The sequence below is a fragment of the Lissotriton vulgaris genome, chromosome 2_1 (assembly GCF_964263255.1).
Source record: "Lissotriton vulgaris chromosome 2_1, aLisVul1.2, whole genome shotgun sequence".
Classification (NCBI taxonomy): Eukaryota; Metazoa; Chordata; class Amphibia; order Caudata; family Salamandridae; genus Lissotriton; species Lissotriton vulgaris.
Genome location: NC_141687.1, coordinates 1639829460 through 1639853692, shown reverse-complemented (window position 1 = coordinate 1639853692; position 24233 = coordinate 1639829460). Strand labels below are relative to the sequence as shown.

The 24233-nt window shown below is 45.2% G+C and overlaps 1 protein-coding gene across 1 annotated transcript in view; it reads left to right on the top strand.

Annotated features, from left to right (window-relative positions):
- The window catches only part of TMEM244 (transmembrane protein 244), a 289090-nt gene extending 271597 nt beyond the window's left edge, over positions 1 to 17493 (top strand). The window contains exon 6 of the mRNA XM_086957516.1: positions 15570 to 17493. Coding sequence (XP_086813642.1) covers positions 15570 to 15664 — 95 coding nt within the window. The 3' untranslated portion in view covers positions 15665 to 17493. The remainder of the gene's footprint in view (positions 1 to 15569) is intronic.
- Positions 17494 to 24233: the final 6740 nt, after the last annotated feature.

Here is a 24233-nt window from a genome sequence, read left to right as displayed (position 1 = left end):
ACTGTATGTGCATACCTCCTACCAATCAGCACCTGCAACATAGTTTACGAAGCACTAAATCTTAAATACATTTAATTTTATATCTTGGTTTAGTATGCCATTCCTAATGTCTAAAGGTAAGATTTGGGCTTCCCAACTAGGACTGCAATAGCACTCAAAGCCTGCAACACACCCCTTTACTAGTAGAAAACTTGAGCAGTCACTGCAAAACACAAGAAGTCAAGCTCTAGTCTGGCTCAAAAATCAAAGTCAAGAAGAAACAAAAATGAAAAAAACGAACACATTTTCAATCTAAACCTGACCTAAAAAGAAGCTTGCCTAATATTTCTTGCTTTTAGCTAAAGAAATGAAATAAAATCTCTTCAATAAGAACATCGTTCATCATTATTATTTGTCACCACACTTAACCTTTCACCTTGCGTTCTTTGTATGCAAATAATCTACAATCATCCCCTACTTTCTTGCGGAGGGCACCCTTGTTTTCCAACAACATTTTATATACATAGATATTCTACTGGTGATAGCCAGTATGTAGTTCTATTTAGGAACAACTTTTCCCATAGATGAAGCATTTTTTGTTTTGCTAGTAACTTTGGTGCCGTTGGACGCATCTTCACAAAATGTTCTGAAAAAAAGTGGCCTACTTTTGCATGGAAAGGTTTGGAGTGATTCGTCAAACAGGGGCCGGGAAAAAGGAGGGTCCCTAAACGATTTTTCCCCATGCAATGTCTACAGGGATTTTGCAATTTTTAGACATGGCTACAGGCTTACACCAAATTTGGTAGCAAGCTAGCTCTTGGTCCAGGAAGAACTCTTTTTGTAATTTGGTGTAAATCTGTTTAGTAGTTTTGGAGTTAATAAATGAAACTTTATATCTAGGGATGCGGGTACCCACACATTTTAATATATTACTTTATGTAAAAAAAAAATCACAGAAAAAAACAAAAAGTTAGAGGGACGTTATAGTTAGGTTCATGTTTTACCCACACAAAACCATATAGTTATAAATATAGTTATACATATCTGAAGAAACTAGAACTCATGCCATTAAGTTACTTTCGGCCACATGTTTTAGTTTGTTAACATAAGTAGAACTATAAGTATAATTGTAACTGCTGAATTTCCATTCTTTAGGTAGAGAACCTTCGAAATTCACTGAAAAAAACCATAGGTTTCAGGCCTGATATAGTTAGGAATTAGCATTTAAAAAACCTTAGAAATTCACTGAAAAAAACGTAGGTTTTAGGGATGTTATAGTTACCTGGACATTTCACTCGTACAAAACCATTGAAATTCCTCCGATATAGTTAGTTGTACTAACTATATTTGGCGCGCCCGCAATCCACTGCTGATGATGTCACATATTACATCATTCATGACATGGTCAGTGACATCACTGATATCTCAAATGACATCACTTATGACATCATCCACGTGACAATCAGATACACCTCATCATACACTAGTATAACCTTTCATCACTCACTGTAAAATACAGACTACCATATTTGAATCCATTGACACACCAATACAAGTTTCTAAAAACCCACTCAGTGATTCCTAGATCTATACACACATCTAATCACTTACCTACAGATTCACTCATACATGCAGTCAATGATCAATAGAACACTATCAAATATACTTATACACCTATATCGACATTACCCACCAGCACACATCCTATTTACTTATGAAGTCATCCTATTCACTTATGCAAACAATGGATCATACTTACATTTACTTAGCTATACACTTCTACAAACACCACTTTATCTATTTATATAGATAGTAACTTATACTTAGTGTGTAATAAAATCACTATTACAAGTATACAGTTATCCATAAAGTCACGCATACAATCACTGAGTCTTATGTATACTTATTTATAAACAACAACTGACACATACATTGCCTTTTATTTTTCAACTTTGTTGGACATGTAAGATTGAGAGAGATATTTGCTCATCACCACACCCATAAAGATATTCACTCACCCAAACAACTGTTATAACATGTAGTCTTAACGTCATATACCTACTAAATCAACTAATCACACATCTTTGGGCAGTTACATACCTGCCACCGAACCACACACACATTCACTCTCCCATACAAATACTCAGTTAACTAATAAATAACTAATATAGACTTTCAAATAGCTAGTAACCAACTGGGGAAGTATTTTACACAACAAATGACAAATTGATACAGATGTTCACACAGTTTAGTCACTATCCAATATATTTAGTGAGACACTTTGAATTAGTCAAGTAAACAGTCAATCACACTGCTCCTAAATCCTCCATCCAGATATTTATATTTATATATCCACTCATTCTTCAATGCAAATTGCTATATATATAATACATATTTAAATAACGAAGCAAACCATATTCACTGGATGATGTCATCAGTGATGTCATTTTAGATGTCATCAGTGATGTCACTGACCATGTCAGGAATGATGTAATATGTGATATGATCAGCAGTGGATTGCGGGCGCGCGAGATATAGTTAGTACCGGAGGAATTTCAATGGTTTTGTACGAGTGAAATGTCCAGGTAACTATAACACCCCTAAAACCTAAGGTTTTTTCAGTGAATTTCTAAGGTTTTTTAAATGCTAATTCCTAACTATATCAGGCCTGAAACCTATGATACATATATATATATATATCCGCCGCACCAACATTAGCACTCTTACAATGATCCGGAACAAGAAAAGGAAGCACAGCTGTTTCTTCTGATTGTCACGTTTATTTACATATTTGGATTTCCCTTGAAATGCGGATCATGTATTCTTACAATCTGGTGTTGTGAATACACCTGCTCTGCATAATCCTGCTGTCTAGTGTTGGGCCCAGACATTTGCAGCTTATTTTTCTTCAAAGAAGCTCGAGTCACAAGACCTGGTGCAACTCCTCCCTTGATCCAGAATGCATCAGCACAACGGCTCCACCTCAGATTGTTTTCTTCTGACGTTGGGCTCAGGTGTTCAGCGCGTTACTCGGAAGTCGAAGTGTTGTATGCACTGATTACCTTGTATTTCGTTTCATTTCAGGTTCTGCTACTCCCTTTTCCTCTCCAGCGAAAAATACAAAGATTTTGAATTAAAAATAATTTTGTTTAAGAATTCACTTCTCAAGTTGGACGCACTCCATCGTGCCGGGGACTTGACTCACTGTTTCCCCTTTAAGGCCAGTAGAGGGTTTCCTTGAGAATGCACCTATGACCTAGTTATGGAATGCATTCCATTCCATTTCATTTCTATCCTAGTCCAGCACAAAATACTCTTGGGCTGATTGCTACAGGGTCTGCAGACTCTGCCTCTTCCCAGCGCACAAATAATTGCCCTGCGACCCCTACCTTACCTTCAACTGCAGGAAGGCTCTCAGGCACAGGTAGGAGAAAAGGTGGACACACTACAAGATGCAACACGAAGAGTTACTGGTGAAGCCAACATTTTCAGAGCGGAAGAAATATCCAGTGCAGAGGATGGAAAGGTCGGCCCTTCCCACAGCTGCAGGAAGAACTCGAGGCCTGCTTCTCTGAGACCTGTGACATTGAGAAACAGATGGAATTCCTCATGCCAGCACAACAAGAGGCACTAGCTTCGAGACCGAAGATCAAGGTTACATTATGCACAGCTGCTGCGCTTCAAGGTCTATCTCAGGCCTCCAAGTTGCCGCTGCATGAGGCAGCGTGCTACTCCCTAGGAGGTTGGGCAGTAAGCCGAGCTATAAGAGGCTTAAATCTTTCAGGTACGTACCTCCACCTCCATAGGGTGGCTCAATGTCGAACAAAACCATGGGCATGACCCTCTTCCTGCTCCATCACCAGCTTGTCACCCAGGCACCAAAAAGCCTTACTCGGCTCTGAAAACACCAACACCTCGGCCCCACTCTGTTAACATACCCACATCAGCCTTGAAGTTGACCCCGAAGAGCCAGCACCTCAAGTCTCCGAAGTCGGTGATCGAAGGTTGGAAACTTTGGAGGGATTGATTTTTGAAAGACTGGCTGACATTCTTGATGAAAAGCAGAAAAATCCTCTCATTCACCTGAACATTGGCAAAATACACACCAAGCCTTCGGCTCCAGGACTCCTTCCCAATCCAAAAAGAGGCGCATTTCCTTTGTGGAAGTACCCCACTCTCCTCCTCTTCCTTTTCGTGTCGCCATCGAGCACTCCGAGAGTCAGGCATATGTCTGCTAGCCCTATATACTTTCCAACACTGCTTTCCACACTTCCTCCAGCACCACTATCTCCTTTGCTTTCACACTCCCCACCACCTGACATAAAGACACCGACTCAACCCACAGGACCCAGACAAAGAGGTTTTTAGGACGCAGGTGGGGATGATCCTTGGGCACAGTATAGTTGGCCCACTGGAAGACAGGGATCTTGAGCCATACCCTGTTAAACCATTCCTACCAGATGATACTTCTGCATATCATGCAGTAATAGATTGAGCTGCTCAACATCACCAGGTAAATCCATACTGTAGAGGACGAGGACAACTTCCTATTGTAAATTTCTAAAACAGAGCGGTCAATTAGTTACTTTCCCATGCTCAAGGGAATGTAAAATTCCACTAGTAAAAGCTTTAAGTTTCTAGTTCAGGCCAGCGTGGTACCCACCTGTAGCAAAACAAAATGCAAGCCTGTCCCACAAGAGCTGGCTTAAATTTGAGGCAAAATTATCTCTGACTCACTGGTAGTGCTTAGCGTGTCCGTAAGATACTCCTCTCCCTGATACACAGTCAGAGAAAATTGATGTAGCATTGTGGGCAGCCACTCATTGGTGAACTTTCAACTCAGTGGGATTCCTCTCCAGGTCCCACAGGTTTCAGTGGGAGGCCATAGAGTAGCTCATAAAGCATCTTCCTGAGACTCACCGAAAGCGGGGACAAGAGCTTGTCACTTAGAGCAAACCCATTTCCATTTCCAATATACCTTGTGCCCTTGATGCATCAGATACACCGGCTAGAAGGATCGATACCAGTCTCATTCACGGGCATGCCTGGCTTGAGGTGTTGGGGTTTAGTCCATACGTTCATCTCTTCAATGTACCTTCTGATGGTGAGCATTTTTAGGCCTTCCGGTCAATCAGATGTTTGAGAGCATCAAAAAGGATCCAGATTTAGCTAAGTCTACGGGTGCCCAAGAGTCCCCCACAATAAAGCCTACTTCTCACAAGCAGCACACCAGCAGAGGTAACAGACAAGGGGGCTACGGGAGAGATCTCCTTACTAGCAGGATCAACCACCTTTTCAGGACCCCCGTCAGAGCATGTCCTTTCAGAAATTGGCCTACAGAGAAAATGACAGGGGGAGAGCTAATGATGGCAATCCAAAGGGCTATTTTGCTGCAAAACATTGCCTCCCCTTCCCTTCTTTCCGATCACATTACACCTGTCGGCGGAAGGATGATGCACTTCCTGTTACACTGGGAAAACATTACGTTGGAGTAGTGGGACCTCTCCAAAGTGCAGAAAGAACACTGTCTTGAATTTGGCACACCCCCTACCAACATCCCACCCGCAGTCATGTACCAATTTCTGACAATCTACGTCTTCTGTAGGAAGCTAAGGTCGCCTCAGAACCCAGTCCTATACACCAGTGCAAGGCAGGGGTGTAATTTCTTATCTTATCCCAAAAAAGATGTCTCACTCTGACCGATTCTCAATTCACATCACTGAACGGGTTCATCTCCTCCTAAGACTTTCACATGGCCATGTTACAAGATGTCATCCCTTTGCTACAACACGAAGATTTCTTGGCAGTGATGGGCCTGAAAGATGCACACTTTCACTTCTGATGCACCCAGTGCACCAACAGTAGATTTGTTTTATGGTAGTTGGAAAACACTACTGGTTCAAGATAAATGCCAGAACGTTGGCACCAGGTACCTGCACTCACAATTCATGGGCAATGCTGTATGGAGGGATTGGTCAGGATTTACGTACAGTTTTCCACCTCTTCCCCTCAGCCTGTATGTGATGAGAAAGATGAGGCAAGTGTCCATGACTCTAATCCTATTTGCACCAACCTGGGCATAAGACCCCTGGTACTCCCTGCTTCTCGAGATGTCAGTCAGCCCTCACAAGAAGCTCCCAATTAGGATGGACCTTCTAGATCAGCATCAGGATCGATTGAGACTCTCTGATCCCAAACAGTTCAAACTTGCAATTTGACATCTCAGAATTTGGCAACCTTACTCTCTCGTAGGAACTCATGGCTACTATACAAGGGCCAGGAAACCCACTACTTGAGCTCATTATGTAGCTGCATGGAAGAGGTTGATTGCTCTGCTAACTATAACTTTTGCCCCTGAATGCACTTTTTATGACCTCAAATATTACATAACCGTTGACCTGCTCAGTGACACTGGGCAGGTGGTGATCCCAGGGCATAAAAATGCCCATGGAGGGGGGGGTGGAGGTCACGTGCACTCTCCCTCCTTTGATGTACTAAAGGCGGCATACTCCCGGGACCTGGCCCACCTAGGGGCCTAATTAAGAACAAAACGCAGGAGGCCGCGCTCTTTTTTCCATAATTGCCGCACATTTTTTGCAATTTCGTGGCAAAATGTTTTTCAAAAAAGTTCTTTTTAGCCCTGGAACCCCGTGACCAGGACTTAGAGGTCAGGGTATTCCTACCCTGCCCCCTATTCTTTCTTTCTTTTTTTTTTTTTGGTACTGGGCTGATTGCAGATTAACAAATTCGAATTTCCTTAAATTTCTCAACAGCTACTGAACAGATTTACACCAGATAACAGAAAGCGTGCTCTGCGAACCAAAACTAACTTTCTGCCAAATTCGGTATAATTCCATCCAGCGGTTCGGGCTGCAGGCATGTCTAAAGACTCTATAGAATTTAGCACGGGACACACACTTTTTTTGACTCTACCGCTCCTCCCCCTTTTTCTCGGTCCTTGCTTGACTGATCACCCCAAAACTCTCCATGCAGATCAAGATTCACCAAGGCACTCTTTTGGAAACTTTCATGAAGATTCGTCAAACTGCACCAAAGTTATAGGCAAGTCAAAAATGCTTTTCCTATGAAAACGTGGTCCTAACTATAACTATGTACTGCCGATTACCAGTAGGGAGTGTATATATGTGTGTATATATATATATATATATATAAATATTTATATATTACACACTCACAATCCAAGGTCACTGGTTGTCCCGTGACTTGCAATGGCGGGCTTGCAGCAAGGTAGCAAACCTCTCAATACTTTCCCATTAATCACTTCTTCACATCAGAAGAGACAAGCCGCAGCCCAATTCTTTAGAGCATGATACATTTTATTCTTTACAGGGTAAACAATAAAAATGTATCACACTAAGGAATTGGGCTGCGGTTTGTCTTTTCTGATGCGAAGAAGTGATTAATGGGAATATATATATATATACTACCGCTAACAAATGATTTATATTGTGAATAAAATCTGTTATCACCCTTCATATGTGCCCCTTTTTGTGCAGCTAAAAAACAGGCTTTCTCTACTTGAACTTCAATGGGGGCCATATCCCCAAGTTCTGTAATGGCTTCCACAACATATCCATGTTGTGGGGAGCCACTCAAGGGGAGAGTGTCCCCCCCTCCCCCGGCCACATACCTCTTGTGGTTAGGGTGTGCTCATCCTGCCCCTTCATATTTTATTAAATCATATTCAGGATGAAAGTAGCATGTCCTTGAGCCCTCTAATGGCTACTAAAACATTGTTCAGGGTGTGGTCAGCCAATCAGGATTGACTAGTTTACTATTAAAGTGGCCAAACGGAGCATATCTGAATATCCACAGTCTACTTATAGCTCACTCTTTAACTCCTTCATGACCACCTGAGCTTCTCTTTAAATGCACATTTCTCAAACTACTTCACAGATTTACAGCAAATAACAACAAGGATTGGCATAGCCAATAGGTCTCGCCTTTGGGACCTTATAGTGTTTAGTTATCCAGCACAATATCCTTGGTGCAACAACATCAACTGTTGCATGGCAAAACACTTATAAGGTTCCAAAGGCGAGACCTATTCGCTATGCCAATGCTTGTTATACTGCCCGTCCCTCTTGACTGCAGGGCGGCGGGCACTCAAGGGGTCGCAGCCTTTTGTCTCGACCTGAAATTTTTAACGGGCTGGGAGAATGTGAGTGGGTACTTTTGCCTGGCTTAAAGAAAAGGGGCGAGGGCGCAAAGAATAGGGGCGGAGGGGTTGTGTTAAGTGGGTATAACTAATGTGGCCAGCCCTTTCGATATGGACCCATGCCCATCCGCCTCAGCCAGCCTCCGGTTCAAGACTGCTAGTTCGACAACGTCGCCTATAGATATCCCCCCCTCCCACCCACCACCCCGGCGGATGTGCAAGACCTCTGCATAGCCTGTACATGATGACCACGCTGCATGTGAACTTTGTTCAGACGATGGGTTGCCATAGATGTGAATGATCCAAAACTGGTTTTAACTGCCTAGGCATTCCACTTTCATCTTCCAAACAGTATATGGTCTGTACTTAGGCCCTTGAAGCTAAAAGTAGCAGGCCGTCTTTTGTTTTGTTTACAAAATTTCAGCAACACACATTTCTGCATCTTTGTTGCGTTTTTAGTGGCTACATGTTGTTGTTTCAAAACTCTGAGTATCTGCACAGACAACATGGTCCACCATGAACACCATTCCCCTTGTGGCCTGGCATCATCACTGATTTTAGTAAGTGAGCGGAGAAGATGGCTTTCAGTGGAGGCAGGATTTAGGCCGGATTGTTATAGGATACAGTCTCACACCCTGGGTGGCTGAAATGACATCACAATTGCCCATGTAAACATGTGGATAGCTGACATAATGTCTCAGCAGTCTTTGGTGCGTGGCGGGTACCTGCAGCGTCACACTAATCAATGGTATCCCATGGGTGGATGAATTGTCACAACAGATCATGGTACAACCCTGTGTAGCTGAAGTAGCACCAAGTATTTCCTGTCACACAGTTGGTAGCGTACTTTCCCACATTAGCCCGTCACACCGGAAGTAGTACGGAATTTGTCACAGTGGAAGCTCTGAATGTTAATCCGAATGTCGTCTCTTTTAGATGTAAAGATACTAAAATTAATAAATGTAATATTGCATGAAATAAACAATCCAAATAATAGTCCTTACAAGGAACCACCATCTGCTTAAGCCTTTTGAATCACCAATAAAAAATTGAAAGATAATAATGTATGAAGCAAAGCACTGGAATTCACACACCCAGCTGCCACTTCCCAGAGCCGTCTTTCCCAGGTATAGCCCTTGCCTCCTGGTGAGAAGTCCTGCCCTCCTGAGTCAAGCGCTGCCCTCTTGTGCGAAGCCGTGCCCTTCTGTGCGCAGCCCTGCCCTCCTGTGCGAAGCCCTGCCCTCCTGTACAAAGCCAGGCCCTCCTGTTCGAGATTCCACCACCAATTTCCATGCCTGGTTTCAGTGCCCGCGCTGTCTACTTCAGCTCAGCTCCAGACATCAAATGCCACGTCCTGAGTGAGTGTGCTGCAGTTTGATGTTGCCCCTTTATACTTTACCACAATTTGAAGTAGCATTAATTTACCAATCAGTCGTCAGTATCTTGAATTACATTAGTAAAACTCCATCCATTTTATAAAGTAGTCAGTCATGTTATTGAAATATTTTTTTCAATGATGAGCGATAGGGAGTGAACTGACAGTGAAGCTTCGGTGTAATTTTAAACTGCCGTAGGTCAACTTGACAGGGAGCAAATAGAACACTATATAAAAATGTTCTCTAGGAACTAATCATCGTGCCATTTCAGAAGGGCCAGCATATAAGGGCTTTCACTAAATGTTACTACTCAGCCTGAACTGCTAGTAAGCTTTCAGACCCGATGCCAAAATAACACTGGCGAGTTAATAACAAGTGCGCGCGCCTCGCGCTAAAAGTAAAGAAAAAGACGAGGAGAGGAGGAGGCAGCAAGGGGAGGGGAGAGAGGATGGGTCCTGCGCCTGTTTCCTTTGCGGGAGCGAGCAGGAACCATCTGTTAATTACAAACAGATGGTTTCAAAGCTCGCTCCCGCAAGGAAATTGCCAAACGTGCACGCGTTGCCATTCAAAGCAATGCAACGCGTGCACGTTTTTGGCAGAAAAAGGGAATCGATTACTAAAGGTCTTTTTCCTAAGTAGTGCATGCGCGCTGCGTAGGCGAGGCCTAAAAAGCACGCTTTCTGAGTAAAGTTCCAACTTTGGGTAAAATTGGTATAAATCTGTTCAGCTGTTTTTCTGCATCGCATCCCAAAAGTTCCTATGGAAATTTACAAGAACTTTTTTCTGGTCCTTGCTTCATGGATTACCCCGAAACTTTCCAGGAAGTAGCTGAGGTGGATTAAATTCTTTTTGGAACTTTTTGTGCAGATTTGTCAAACAGCACCAAAGTTATTAGCAAAACAATAAACACTCCTGTTGGAAATTGCCCTATTTTCAGGGAAATGCTCAAACATTTTGCTTGTTCCTCCTATTTTTCCCTGACCTGTTTGTGTTGGTTTTAGGACTCTGGGCACTTTACACAGAGAGCATATTCACTTTAGCACTGATCAGCAGTGGTAAACTGTGTTATGGATCGGTATTTCCATGATTGGCTTATTTGATTTATGTGAATAAAGAACAGAGCACGTACCCCGCCAATTGGTCTAATGGTCCCAAAGCTGGGATCCCAATATATGAGGGGTGATAAATCTAGGAGTTGGCACTGCACCGGACAAAATATATACAATCCAAATATATGCAAGAGAAAGAATTTTTTCCAAAAATATATGTATTTTTATTTGTTTATCTATACACCTTTAGAATTGATATAGAGAAAAAAATGATTTTTTTAACGTACATAAATAACACATAATATTGCACAACAAACATAAAAAGTTGCAAAGGGATAAAAATGACAAAGGTACATTTCCACTACAAGGCCTACCCAGCAACAATCCACACTTCATTCATACTTTCATTCTCTCAGATTCTCACCAAATAATTCTACCTAAAGTTCTATCACTCCACTCACATTCCTCGATACATAATGTATCGAGGAATGTGAGTTTTATGTTTGTTGTGCAATATTATGTGTTATTTATGTACGTTAAAAAAATCATTTTTTTCTCTATATCAATTCTAAAGGTGTATAGATAAACAAATAAAAATACATATATTTTTGGAAAAAATTCTTTCTCTTGCATATATTTGGATTGTATATATTTTGTCCGGTGCAGTGCCAACTCCTAGATTTATCACCCCTCATATATTGGGATCCCAGCTTTGGGACCATTAGACCAATTGGCGGGGTACGTGCTCTGTTCTTTATTCAGTTTCTTTTCCCCCTACGACCTGCCTGCATCCTTAAAGAAACCCATTGGGGAACCCCCTTCTTTCACTTTTTTATTTGATTTATGTGTCAGTCCCTAGTAAAGTGCACTGCGAGTGCCAGGGCCTATAAATCAAATGCTGTTGGTGGGCTGCAGCACTGGATTGTGCCACCCACGCAAACAGCCCATAAAGTGTAACTCTGGCCTGCCATTGCAGAGCCTGTGGGTAGCCTTGGGCTGCCATGTCGACTTGGCAAGTACACACACTTGCAAGTCCCTAAACCTTCCCTTTTCTACATATGAGTCACCCCTAAGGTAGGCCCAAGGCCCCCCATGGGCAGGGTGCATTGTATGTGGAAGGTAGGACATGTTCTGGTGTGTGTGGCATGTCCTGATAGTGAACTACAGCCTACTTCGTTTTTCACTTTTGCAAGGCTACCTGTTTCCCATAGGCCAGAATGGGCAGTTTGATTAGAACATCCTATAATCCTAACTGACCCAGGGAACTTGGTAGAGAAATGAATTTAGTATGCCTGAACTCAGAATGATAACATACATCTTTTAGTGAAGTTGGTTTTAATATTCTGTGTTTGAAAATACCACTTTTAGAAAGTAGGTATATTCTTGCCTAACCATCCAGCCTGCCTCTGCTAACTTGTGTATTGTCTGTCTGGTTTGTGAGTGACAGGGACTGGGGGAGACTCCAGGATACCGGGTGAGTCAGGTCAGGGCTGAACAGACCTATCTGCACATAGATGGGTGGGAGGAGTCGCACCTGGGTCGGAATAGGGCTGTGCCTGCCTTCCACAATGCTGGCTACACTTCCAGTGGTGCGTCTGATGACCCTGGCCTACACTGACAAATGAAGAAAGTGCACACTTGCAGAATGCACCCAGAACTGGTTTGAACTAGGTGCAGGCCCCTCTACCTTCAGAGGACAAAGAATTTGCTGGTATACATATTGGGGCCCAGACCACAGAGTTTTAGATTACTTCTGAACTAAGGAACCTGCCAGGAATAAGGACCGGGAAAGCTGGAGGAGGAGTACTGCCCCTTTGCTGCATGTTGTGGGGTTGGCCTGCAGTGGTTGCTTCTGTCTTGGGCAGGGAAAGGACTGGACTGTGCTTTTCTCATCCTGCTGTTAAAGTTTTCTTCAAGGGCTTGAAGTAGAGCTTGCCTCCTGTTGGAAGTCTCAGGGATGGAAAAGACTTCCGAGAACTCGTTGGAATCAAGGAACCTGCCAAGAAGAAGAGCTGCCAGGAGAAGTACTGCCCCTTTGCTGCATTGTTGGTTTGTTGGGTTGGCCTGCAGCTGCTGCTTCTGCGTTGGGCAGTGAGAGGACTGGACTGGACTGAACTTTCTCTACTTGTGCTGAGTATGTTCAAGGGCCTGAAACCGAGCTGGCCTCCTGTTAAGAAGTCTCAGGAACTGCAAAGACTTCACCAACCTCTGGGTACCGCTCCTGGAACCACAGAGAAGAGGGAACCGCAACCGACTCCGTTGCTGGCCTTGTGTCCTGAAGGCACCACAGGCCGCACCGTCTCACCCTGCAGCACACGTCTTGGTCTCACCGACACCGTCTGCACGATCATCACAGAGCCGCTGCCTGCACCGCATCGAGAGACACCGCAACCCGCATTGCCTCGCTTCACTTCGCTGGCCTGGTCTCACCGAAGGGGTCTCCGCTGGCTCGACACCCGTGTTCGCCTCGTCACGCACAACTGTTCGGCTCAGCCAGCACCAATTCCCGCCAACTGGCTCTGTTGCTTGCATTGCAACCTGCCAGCTCCGCATCGAGCACCGTCTCACCCTGCACCGCACGCCTTGGTCTCACAGATGCAGCCTGCAGGATCGTCACCGAGCCGCTGCTTGCATCGCATCGAGAGGACAATGCGCCCTGCATTGATTTGCACCGTGACCGCGACGGACGCCACGACCACCTCAACCTGCCAGCACTGCATTGAGCACCGTCTCGCCCTGCACCGCCAGCCTTGGTCTCACCGACACCATCTGGACGATCGTCACCGAGCTGCTGCTCGCACCGCATCGAGGGACACCGCACCGTGCACCTCTTCCACTTTGCATCGCTACCGCGACAGATGCCAAGACGGGCTCGCACCTCCTTTTGAGCCTCACTAAGAAAGGTACTGTTAACGAGTCTGTTCACGCTGTTGTTGGCCCGTACTGACCCAGTCAGCTGGAACTGCGAGACTGTTATTTTCAGCATCGCGGTAGACTCGGACCGAGCTACCGACTCGTACAAACTGTGTTTACAATGTATTTTTGCAATTTAAAGACATTTAAAGACATCTCGCTAATCAACTATTTTTAAAGTACTGTATTGTGGATTTTGATCATATTTGGTCTTGTTTGAAGTATATAAAAATATTGGATATTTTTCTAAACTGGTGTGGTGTCCTTTTGTGGTGCTTACACTGTATTACTGTCGGTTATATGCACATGCTTTACACACTGCCTCTGAGATAAGCCTGACTGCTCGTTCCAAGCTACCTAGGGGGTGAGCAGGGGTTATTTTAGGAGTGTAACTCCCTTATCCAGACTAGAGTGGTGGTTTCTGCCTGGCTTTGGTGCAAACCTTAGCCAACCAGAAAACCCATTTCTAACTCCTCATGTAGAAACTCTGACCTAACTATAAATACACAGTGATGATGATTGCCACTTTGTAATATACATAAATATATTAAAAATACAACCATTTGCTGTTATTGTACTCAATGCAGAAAGTATACCATAACTGCCATGCTTGTGAAACCTTGCTGGAGGCATGTAAAAAAGCAGTCTAGGAAGAATAAAACAGGGTAGGCCCTCCGTTATGGTTGATTGTTCATGGCATACAATAACAGTACATTTCAGTGCTGTTTTACTGCAACAATTGGGAAGGGTATTTTCCTGGATTGCCCTCTCAAGGCTCAGAATAAAGGCAGGGCGACAAGGCATTATTATTACCAGTCCATAGGGAAAGCTCAACAAAAACACTACCCATCCACATCAGCTATCTCTTCCCTGAAACTAGATGTGCCAGGTGAATGGTGGTTTTAGAGACTGATTTTCCCTGCCCGAGTGAGACCAACCCCTCCATCCTGCGTGTTACAAACATCCCTTTGTGAAATGTCCTTCCAGACACAGCTGTTTCGCATCTACCTGCATGTCCTCAAATCGGCCTCAGGAGAGGCAACAAAATTGGCAAACATATAGAATATGCAACGAGAGTGGATACGTTTATCTCAGTGCAAGTGCCTGCCAATGAACACACATGCTCTTTTGGTGTGTGGTGGGGGGGGGGGGGAGGAGGGGGTTAGGGTAGACACATGTTGGATAGATGGATAGTTGAGAAGTATAGGAGTTGTTCTGGTACCGGTGAAATGCTAACAAGGTAATGATTATTTTAAAGATCTACTAATGCCATCCCGTGAATCACTGCTTGCTATCTAAATAAACCACTTTATTTGGTCATCACAGTAGCACGCAGGTTGTACATGTTATACTGCCATGCCACTTTCAGACACTGGACCACCATGTCAGGCATACTCTGCGACAAAATGGTCTCTTCAAAAACATATGATACTTGTTTTGCAAAGGCTCCTCTGTTTCAAGATGCAACACTGACTTTAAATGTGCTTATTTCTCAATGTGTATTTAGTACTGAGGCTGGGCCCAAAAACTTCGCCCTGTATTTGATTCTTCAGCAATGTTCTAGGGGGAAAATATATACAAGTGTCTTTTAAAGCTTCTCTCGTCATTATCGCTGTGGTGGAGTCAGGAGAGGATGTAAATACTGAGCCTATTCCGTGCATAAACAGTAATGAACATGTTTATAAAAGATATGAACAATTACTTTGGCCAGGTTTAGCTTTACTCTGGTGAGGCTTGGACGAACATAGACTGTACAGAGCATAATAGGGACAATCACCTATGTCAATGGAAGGAAGGCGTGGTTTTTCATGTGCTGCAAAGCTAATGTACTCCAAAGGGGGCTGGTTGGCAGCCTCCATGCAATACTAGCCCTTAAAAATGGACAACACTCTTGAATAGACCCTGTAGCTCTGCACCAAGTCAAGTCAAGTCAAAGATTAATATAGCGCGCTACATACCCGGAGGGTCTCAAGGCGCTTGAAGAAGGGTGGGGAATTACTTGTCGAATATCCAAGTTTTAAGTTGATAAGTTGCTTAAGTTGCCTAACCGACATCCTGTCAATCTCGTTTCAGGTTGTGGTCTCTTTCTCATGATCTGCAATGGGCAGCTTGTAGCCCACTTTGCGTGTCTGAGTGACCAGAGCTACCCTGTTTTTGATGACTCTTGATTGGGTGAGACGGACGTGGAGCTCAGTACTCAGCTGATCACCCACCCTCTCAGTCGTGACTCTGCGCGTTGCTGGATTCATCTTTCATCGTCAAAGCCACAGGATGGGCATCTTGGACTGCGCTTTGCACCCTGAACTGCCCGGAGAAGCTGCAACTACTGTATTATCAGTATGAATATATTTATGTAAAATACAATTTTCAAAAAAAATCTGTACAAAATATAAGGTTTACAAATGCGTGTGGACTACATGGCACCTTTTGAAATTAAATGTTCTGCGAGAGTATTAGTGTTTTCAGAAATAAAGAAATAAAGTTTGGCACATGGACTTGATATGCCAATCACTTGTTGGCAGTTATTTGCCATTGTATTAAGTGGGAACCTCCAAAAGCATGCAAAGAGTATTATGGCAAAAATATTTTCCTCACAACTATAAAACATTTGATAAAACATTGCACGATGTAAAACTCGACATTCACAGGACCTGCTACAGATCAGCCTCCCCATGAGGCTCTGCGACAATCCTATCTGGTCAAAGAATCGCTGTCATGATGTCATATGTGGCATGATGATATCAAAATATTCCGTACTGAGTGTGTCAATATTATTCGATTGAGTGGAATTAACTTTGTCATTTCATGGCATGATGTCATCACTATATGAGGTCGTTATTGTGTGACATGCATAAACTTTATCTTGTGGCTGCAGCTCGCACATAGAGAACCATCAGGTCAGTTGACAGGAAAAGATACTGTGATTTCTCTAAATACGCTTCAGTAGCATAGTTGCGTATGGCAGTACTGTTTCACTCAAGTAAATAGTTGATATTCCCTACTGAAGCGTCGAACATTTGTATATGAGACTGGAATCTCCGCCAGATTTTCAGAATAACCTGTTATGTTCAGTGCCTGTGACTGGGGGTCATTTACTTCATTATGTCTGGAACATTTATGGCGGGTGCTGGTGTTGAATATTAATGTGTGTTGTTCACTGTGCGCTAATTGACTGGTGGGGGTGGGAGTCCACTTGTGTACGCATTGTTAGCTAACTCTCCAAGGTCTGGATAAATCTGGACTGAGAGCCCTGACTGGGTTTACATCTAGAAGTCTAGAGAAAATTCCAGATCAAGAAAAAGTTAGAAAACTCTTTGCAGCTGATCTGGTTCTAGAGTTATCGCCAGGTTTAGATACCTTTTAAGTGACCTCTTGCTAGTAAGCTTCAAATGTTGAGGGTGCCCAAAATCTTGATATTAACAAATGGATCACAATAAATAGGCCAGACCCCCTAAAGTACTAACTCTGGTTACTAACACATTTGCTTACCACTGTCCCCAACATACAGCCAAGTGAGCTCCGAATTCCAGTAAACTGGAATTGCGTCCCCACTATTGACCAGTGTCTGGATACTCTACCCAGAAGATATCCTACAAGCACTCTCAAAAACAAACTAGTAGGGAGTGGGGATCCTACTTGCTTGAGGGGGTGAACTTTTGGGCCTGAAAAGAATATGCAGTCCTCACATGCTTGAAATATCTGTTATCCACAGTCTAAACTAAAACTCAGGACCTGACATAACATAATAATTGTTGCTTTGTATCCGTCACCGCTAGTCCATGGTCTAACACTGCAGACTGGGAAAACTTCTGAACAAAGGAAAGGACTACATGCTAAACAGATTAAGATCACTAACCACACTGAAGCTTATGAACGCTTGTGAGTTGGGTTTCGGGCCACGAAGGTGCTAGGAATATCCAGATTTCAATGCTTTTCCTAATTTTGAAAGCCAGTATTTTGCTATCTTGAAATAAAGTGCTTTTCTCTTTTAAAGTAATGGAATTTCAGAGGAATCTGTTTATTAACTGTTATGAAGTGTTATACTGTTTGTGTGTTTTGTTACCCCACATCACTTACAAAGGTAAGCCTTGACTCAGCTACCCTGAGAAAGTCAAGGGCCTTGGTAAGGGCCTCATGACAAATCAAGACGATGAATGGGAGCCTGAGCTGCTATGACTAAGATGGCTTCACACAGGCCCAAAGACTTTTCTCATTTTTGTCCCCGCAAGTCAGGAAGCATAACCATCAAGTTGGAATGGTTGATGTGTGTGATGAGGAAGAATGCAATTCATTCAATTGAAACTCAAAGGCTGGACATCCTCGACCTGGAGTAACAATATGAAACTTTGCATGGATGCGTGAATTGAGAAAAACAAGGAATCTGATCACGTTTGTGGAAAAGTACACGTTATGCTACATGAAACTCACCTAATGTTGCAGACTAACTACAGGCATACAGCAACTAAAAGAAGCAAGTAGTTACACACAAATCTTAAGAACACTTCCATCATCTTGCTCCCGAGGTTGAAGATGTGGTGGGGACAGAGGTCTGTGGGGTTCCCGAGTGCACAGAGTTCATGATGGAGATATTGGCTTGAGTTGTGAGATGGTCCCAATGGGTCAGCAAGTGTTTGGGGTTTGTGTTAGTGGGTGTGAGCAGGCTGATGCTGTTGACGGTGAGGGGTTTGAAGTTTATACTTGTTAGTATTAAGTACAGGAAGTGGAAGGATCAACATGCTTATATATCCTACAAGTGCCTCTAACCTTTATTGTAAAAACAACAGGAGCAAGATACCCGTCAACCGTGTTGGGATAGGGGTGTGGTAAAATAGAGAAATATGATATCCCAAATGGTATTATTTTAAGGCAGTTAGCAAGGATATGCTTACAACATTATCCGAAAGGAGGCAAGGAGACTCTGTAAGATTATGGCATGTGCTCAAGGCATCATTTATCCAAATGTTCGAGGGAAAAAGGTAAAATGAAAATACAAGGAATAAATTGCAGTTATTGCAGCACTGCAGTAAACAATGAACATAAATGATAAACAACCGAAATTGTACGTGGTGCTCAAGGTGTATCAGTGAAAACCAAGGTAGCGACGCGTGTGACAAAGTGAAACAGCGTGGGCAGCGCAAGGTGACTGGTGCATAAATATACAGTGAAGCATTTAGTACACAGCGGTTCCAAGTGGCTTTAAAAGTTCATATTCAGTATGTTCAATATTGTGAACTGCTTCGTGTGTTGCGCCTGTGTTTGCGCTGGATGGTCGACGACGTTTCAATCCCATTAAATCAGGATCTTCATCAGGACTGGGTCGAGGGCAGTGCTGCATGGGGGCAAAGAAAGAAGGAAAGGGGTTGGAGCAAGGGTGGTGAATGGGGAGAACGGGGGGAAGGCACTACAAAAACGAGACTAATGGAAAACCCCAGGGAAGGTGGCACAGAATGTACCAGGGTCTGTAGCGGTGGTAATAGACATGAGAGTGGGGGTCCCCTGTGAGTGGAGGAATAAAGACTGAGCGTGCGCGGGAGCAGGGATGCGGATCGCAAACTAACCGCATGGGGCGAGACGCTGCGGTTCTGTCATGGGAGGCAGGCCTAGAGACAGGGGTTGGTCTAGGATTACCGAGTGGTAAAGGTAAGCCCTTCCACTAGGAAAGGAAAGCAAAAGCAGGACAGTCGCGGGTCTATTCGTTGTACTATGTGATAGCGGCGTGAATCCGCTTGTGGTCGCAAGTCTGATCCCAAAAAAAAGAGGGCGGCATGGCATTCGCTGGCTAGTTAGGCTGGTTAAGTTAAGGTCAAGGTAAAAAGCCTGTGGACGGGGTCGGGGTTTGAAGTACCTGTAATGGCGGCATAACTACATAGGAATGTGCAAATCCGCGTGTGGTCGCGAGTCTGATCTCAATAGAAAGCGATGGCGGCATGGAATTCGCTGGCTAGCTGGGATGGTCAAGTTAAGGTCAAGGTAAGGAGCCCATGAAAGGGGGTCGGGTGTGGGGAGTACCTGTGAGTCGGTGCTAGGACGATCCACAGGTCGGTGGACGTCTGGCAGAGGACAGGCATGGCGCTCGATCTGGGGAAACGATTCAATGGGTTAAAAATGCCCCGTGTGGGTAACGGGACGCAGGAGTCAAGTCAAGGGACTCCACTACTCACCAATGATTATTGTTTGGGGACTAACTGATGAGGAGGGGAGCGGGTTCCGAAGGGGTTTCCTCGTCTGTGGAAACAAGGATCAGAGTGAGAGGTGCCCAGAACAACGCAAGGTGGCAAGGCACAGCGGGTGCGTACACCAAGGTGCCAATGGGCGGACTTACCAGGACATGCAGGTGTGGCTGCTGCTGAGGGGGGTCGGGAGGGTGAAAAATAACTTTGTTCTGATCCAGTCGGTGATCGGAGTGCTGAGAATCAATCTATGGGCAAGAGGGATGAATTAATTAGTGCCGGTGTGAGAAGCGGCATGTGAAGCGGCATCTGAAAAGGCACAACCGGGGACTGGCAGTGTAAAAAACACATACCTCTGTGAGGGACAGCCTCGAAGTATGTCCGTCGGGTTCCGGGTAGCTGACGAGACGCAAAGGAAGGGCTCATCTGGTATCCTGATGGTGATAGTGCGGGGGCATGGCCAGGGGGAAGGCGACGGCTTCGGGAGCGAGGGAGCTGGTGATAGGTCAAAAGGGGGGGAGGGAGGGCACGGGGCATGCTAGTGGGAGTCTCAGGTCTACGCTGTGCAACACGTCTCGTGAAAGTCTGTGAGTTGCAAGGGAGCGCAGGGGAATGGAAATGACTGAGTGGTGGAAAGGCACCATCGTAAAAGGCATATGAAGGACATCATGAGAGAAAGTATGCGCCGGGGGGGGAGAGCGGGGGTGCTAAACGAGGGTCAGGAAGGAGGGTAGGAGAGACGGAAAGGAAGAGGGGGGGTGAACATGCTGTGAGGCGTGACAGATCAGGGCTGTCAACGGTCGGCATCTGTGATTGGTGCAGTGGAGGGGAGCGAGCTTGATATAGAAGGCGGGGGACACAAGGCATGGGTACCAAGCGTGTGTGTGATTACACCCCCAAGAATTACATTTTAGCATTATTAAGACATGTTACATGCTGTGTAACGACGATGACTTACAAGATTGATTGTAAGGCACAATGGATAAAACAACAGTTCTATGTAAAGCTTAAAACATACTGTATCACCAAACCGTACATGAATGGTCTGTATAGGCATTTGGTCAATGAATAGTATCAAATAGATCATAAGTTCAAGGAAGATTAAAAGATACAGATGGGAGAAGAGGGAGAGAGAGTCAGATGGATATCGTGCTGTTCCATTCATCAATGGTGTGGAGTCCATTGTTGACTGTGTCGCAAAAAGTCATCCATTTGCACTCGCATCTGTTGAGGAGAGCTTTAATGTCTCCGCCTCTCTGTGGCAGATTGACCTGTTCAATTACCTGCCACCTGATATCACTGTCACAGTGGTCTTTTTCTAGAAAGTGAGAGACCAGGGGTGCGGTAAGGACTTTACAATTGATCCGGCTTTTGTGCTGGATGATTCTGTTCTTGATGGTTGTGTGGTCTGTCCGATGTATTGCAAAGAACAGGGGCATTTGATAGCGTAAATGACATTGGTTGATCTGCAGTTGGTATGGTTCTTAAGGGTGTAGGTCTTGTCTTTGTAGGTGAATACTTTGGTGTTGGTGGTGAGGTCGCAGACTGAGCAGTTCTGGCACTTGAAATGACCAACTACTGGTGGGAGCCCCCATGCAGCAGTTATTGTGTGTTTGTCAGTAGTCTTCTGGGGCCAGGTTATGGCATGTACCAAGTGAGAGGCCAAATTATCCCCTTGTTGGTAGGAGAACAGAGGTTCTTCTTTGAAAGGTTCAAATGGGCGAAGTATGCACCAGTGTCTCTTAATGATCTTGGCCACCTTGTTGCTGTTGGGACTGAACCTAGACACAAAGGGTATCCTCTCAAGTTGTTCCTTCGGTTGGATCGTGAGTAGGTGTTCCCTGTGGCAGTACCATGCTCATTTGAACCTTTCAAAGAAGAACCTCTGTTCTCCTACCAACGAGTGGATATTTTGGCCTCTCACTTGGTACATGCCAACTGCTGCATGGGGGCTCCCACCAGTAGTTGGTCATTTCAAGTGCCAGAACTGCTCAGTCTGCGACCTCACCACCAACACCAAAGTATTCACCTACAAAGACAAGACCTACACCCATTAAGAACCATACCAACTGCAGATCAACCAATGTCATTTACGCTATCAAATGCCCCTGTTCTTTGCAATACATCGGACAGACCACACAAACCATCAAGAACAGAATCATCCAGCACAAAAGCTGGATCAATTGTAAAGTCCTTACGGCACCCTTGGTCTCTCACTTTCTAGAAAAAGACCACCGTGACAGTGACATTAAGTGGCAGGTAATTGAACAGGTCAATCTGCCACAGAGAGGCTGAGACTTTAAAGCCCTCCTCAACAGATGCGAGTGCAAATAGATGACTTTTTGTGACACGGTCAGCAATGGACTCAACACCATTGATAAATGGAACAGCACTATATCCATCTGACTCTCTCTCCCTCTTCTCCCATCTGTATCTTTTACTCTTCCTTGAACTTATGATCTATTTGATACTAATCATTGACCAAATGCCTATACAGATTATTCATGTACGGTTTGGTGATACAGTATGTTTTAAGCTTTACATAGAACTGTTGTTTTATCCAATGTGCCTTACAATCAATCTTGTAAGTCATCGTTGTTACACAGCATGTAACATGTCTTAATAATGCTAAAATGTTATTCTTGGGGGTGTAATCATACACACGCTTTGTACCCATGCCTTTTGCCCCCCGCCTTCTATGTCAAGCTGTGCTCCCCTCCACTGCACCAATCACAGATGGCGACCGTTGACAGCCCTGATCTGTCATGCCTGACAGCATGTTCACCCTCCCTCTTCCTTTCTGTCTCTCCTACCCTCCTTCCTGACCCTCGTTTAGCAACCCCGCCCCCCCCCCCCGGCGCATACTTTCTCTCATTATGGCACATGATGTCCTTCATATGCCTTTTACGATGGTGCCTTTCCACCACTCCGTCATTTCCATTCCCCTGCGCTCCCTTGCAACTCACAGACCTTCACGAGCCGTGTTGCACAGCGTAGACCTGAGACTCCCACTAGCACGCCCCGTGCCCTCCCTCCCCCCCTTCTGACCTATCACCAGCTCCCTCACTCCTGAAGCCGGCGCCTTCCCCCTGGCCACGCCCCCTGCCATATCACCATCAGGATACCAGACGAGCTCTTCCTTTGCATCTCGTCCGCTACCCGGAACCCGACGGACATACTTTGAGGCTGTCCCTCACAGAGGTATGTGTTTTTTACCCTGCCAGTCCCCGGCGGTGCCTTTTCAGATGCCGCTTCACATGCCGCATCTCACACCGGCACTTATTAATTCATCTCTCGTGCCCATAGATTGGTTCTCAGCATTCCGATCACCGACTGGATCGGAACAAGGTTATTTTTCACCCTCCCGGACCCCCCTCAGCAGCAGCCACGCCTGCATGTCCTGGTAAGTCCGCCCATTGGCACCTTGGTGTACGCACCTGCTGTGCCTTGCCACCTCGCGCTGTGCTGGCCACCTCTCATTCTGATCCTTGTTTCCACAGACAAGGAAACCCCTTCGGATCCTGCCCCACCCCCCCTGCCCCCCTCATCAGCGGGTCCCCAAACAATAATCATTGCTGAGTAGTGGAGTCCCTTGACTTGACTCCTGCGTCCCGAACCCACATGGGGTATTTTTAACTCATTGAATCGTTTCCCCAGATCGAGCGCCACGCCTGTCCTCTGCCAGACGTCCACCGACCTGTGGATCGTCCTAGCACCGACTCACAGGTACTCCCCACCCCAAACCCCCTTTCACAGGCTCCTTACCTTGACCTTAACTTAACCATCCTAGCTAGCCAGCGAATGCCATGCCGCCATCGCTTTCTATTGAGATCAGACTCGCGACCACACGCGGATTTGCACATTCCTATGTAGTTCTGCCGCCATCACAGGTAATTCCAACCCCGCCCCCGTCCACTGGCTTTTTACCTTGACCTTAACTTAACCAGCCTAACTAGCCAGCGAATGCCATGCCGCCCTCGCTTTCTTTTGGGATCAGACTCTTGTCCACACGCGGATTCACGCCGCCATCACATAGTACAACGAATAGACCTGCGACTGTCCTGCTTGCCCTTTCCTTTCCTAGTGGAAGGGCTTGCCTTTACCACTCGGTAATCCTAGACCAACCCCTGTCTCTAGGCCTGCCTCCCATGACAGAACCGCAGCGTCTCGCCCCATGCGGTTAGTTTGCGATCCGCGTCCCTGCTCCCGCGCACGCTCAGGATTTATTCCTCCACTCACAGGGGACCTCCACTCTCACGTCTATTACCACTGCTACAGACCCTGGTACATTCTGTGCCACCTTCCCAGGGGTATTCCATTAGTCTCGTTTTTGTAGCGCCTTCCCTCCGTTCTCCCCATCCACCACCCTTGCTCCAACCCCTTTCCTTCTTTTTTTGCCCTCCATGCAGCACCGCCCTCGACCCAGTCCTGATGAAGATCCTGATTTAATGGGATCGAAACGCCGTCGACCATCCAGCGCAAAACACAGGCGCAACACACGAAGCGGTTCACAATATTGAACATACTGAATATGAACTTTTAAAGCCACTTGGAACAGCCGTGTACT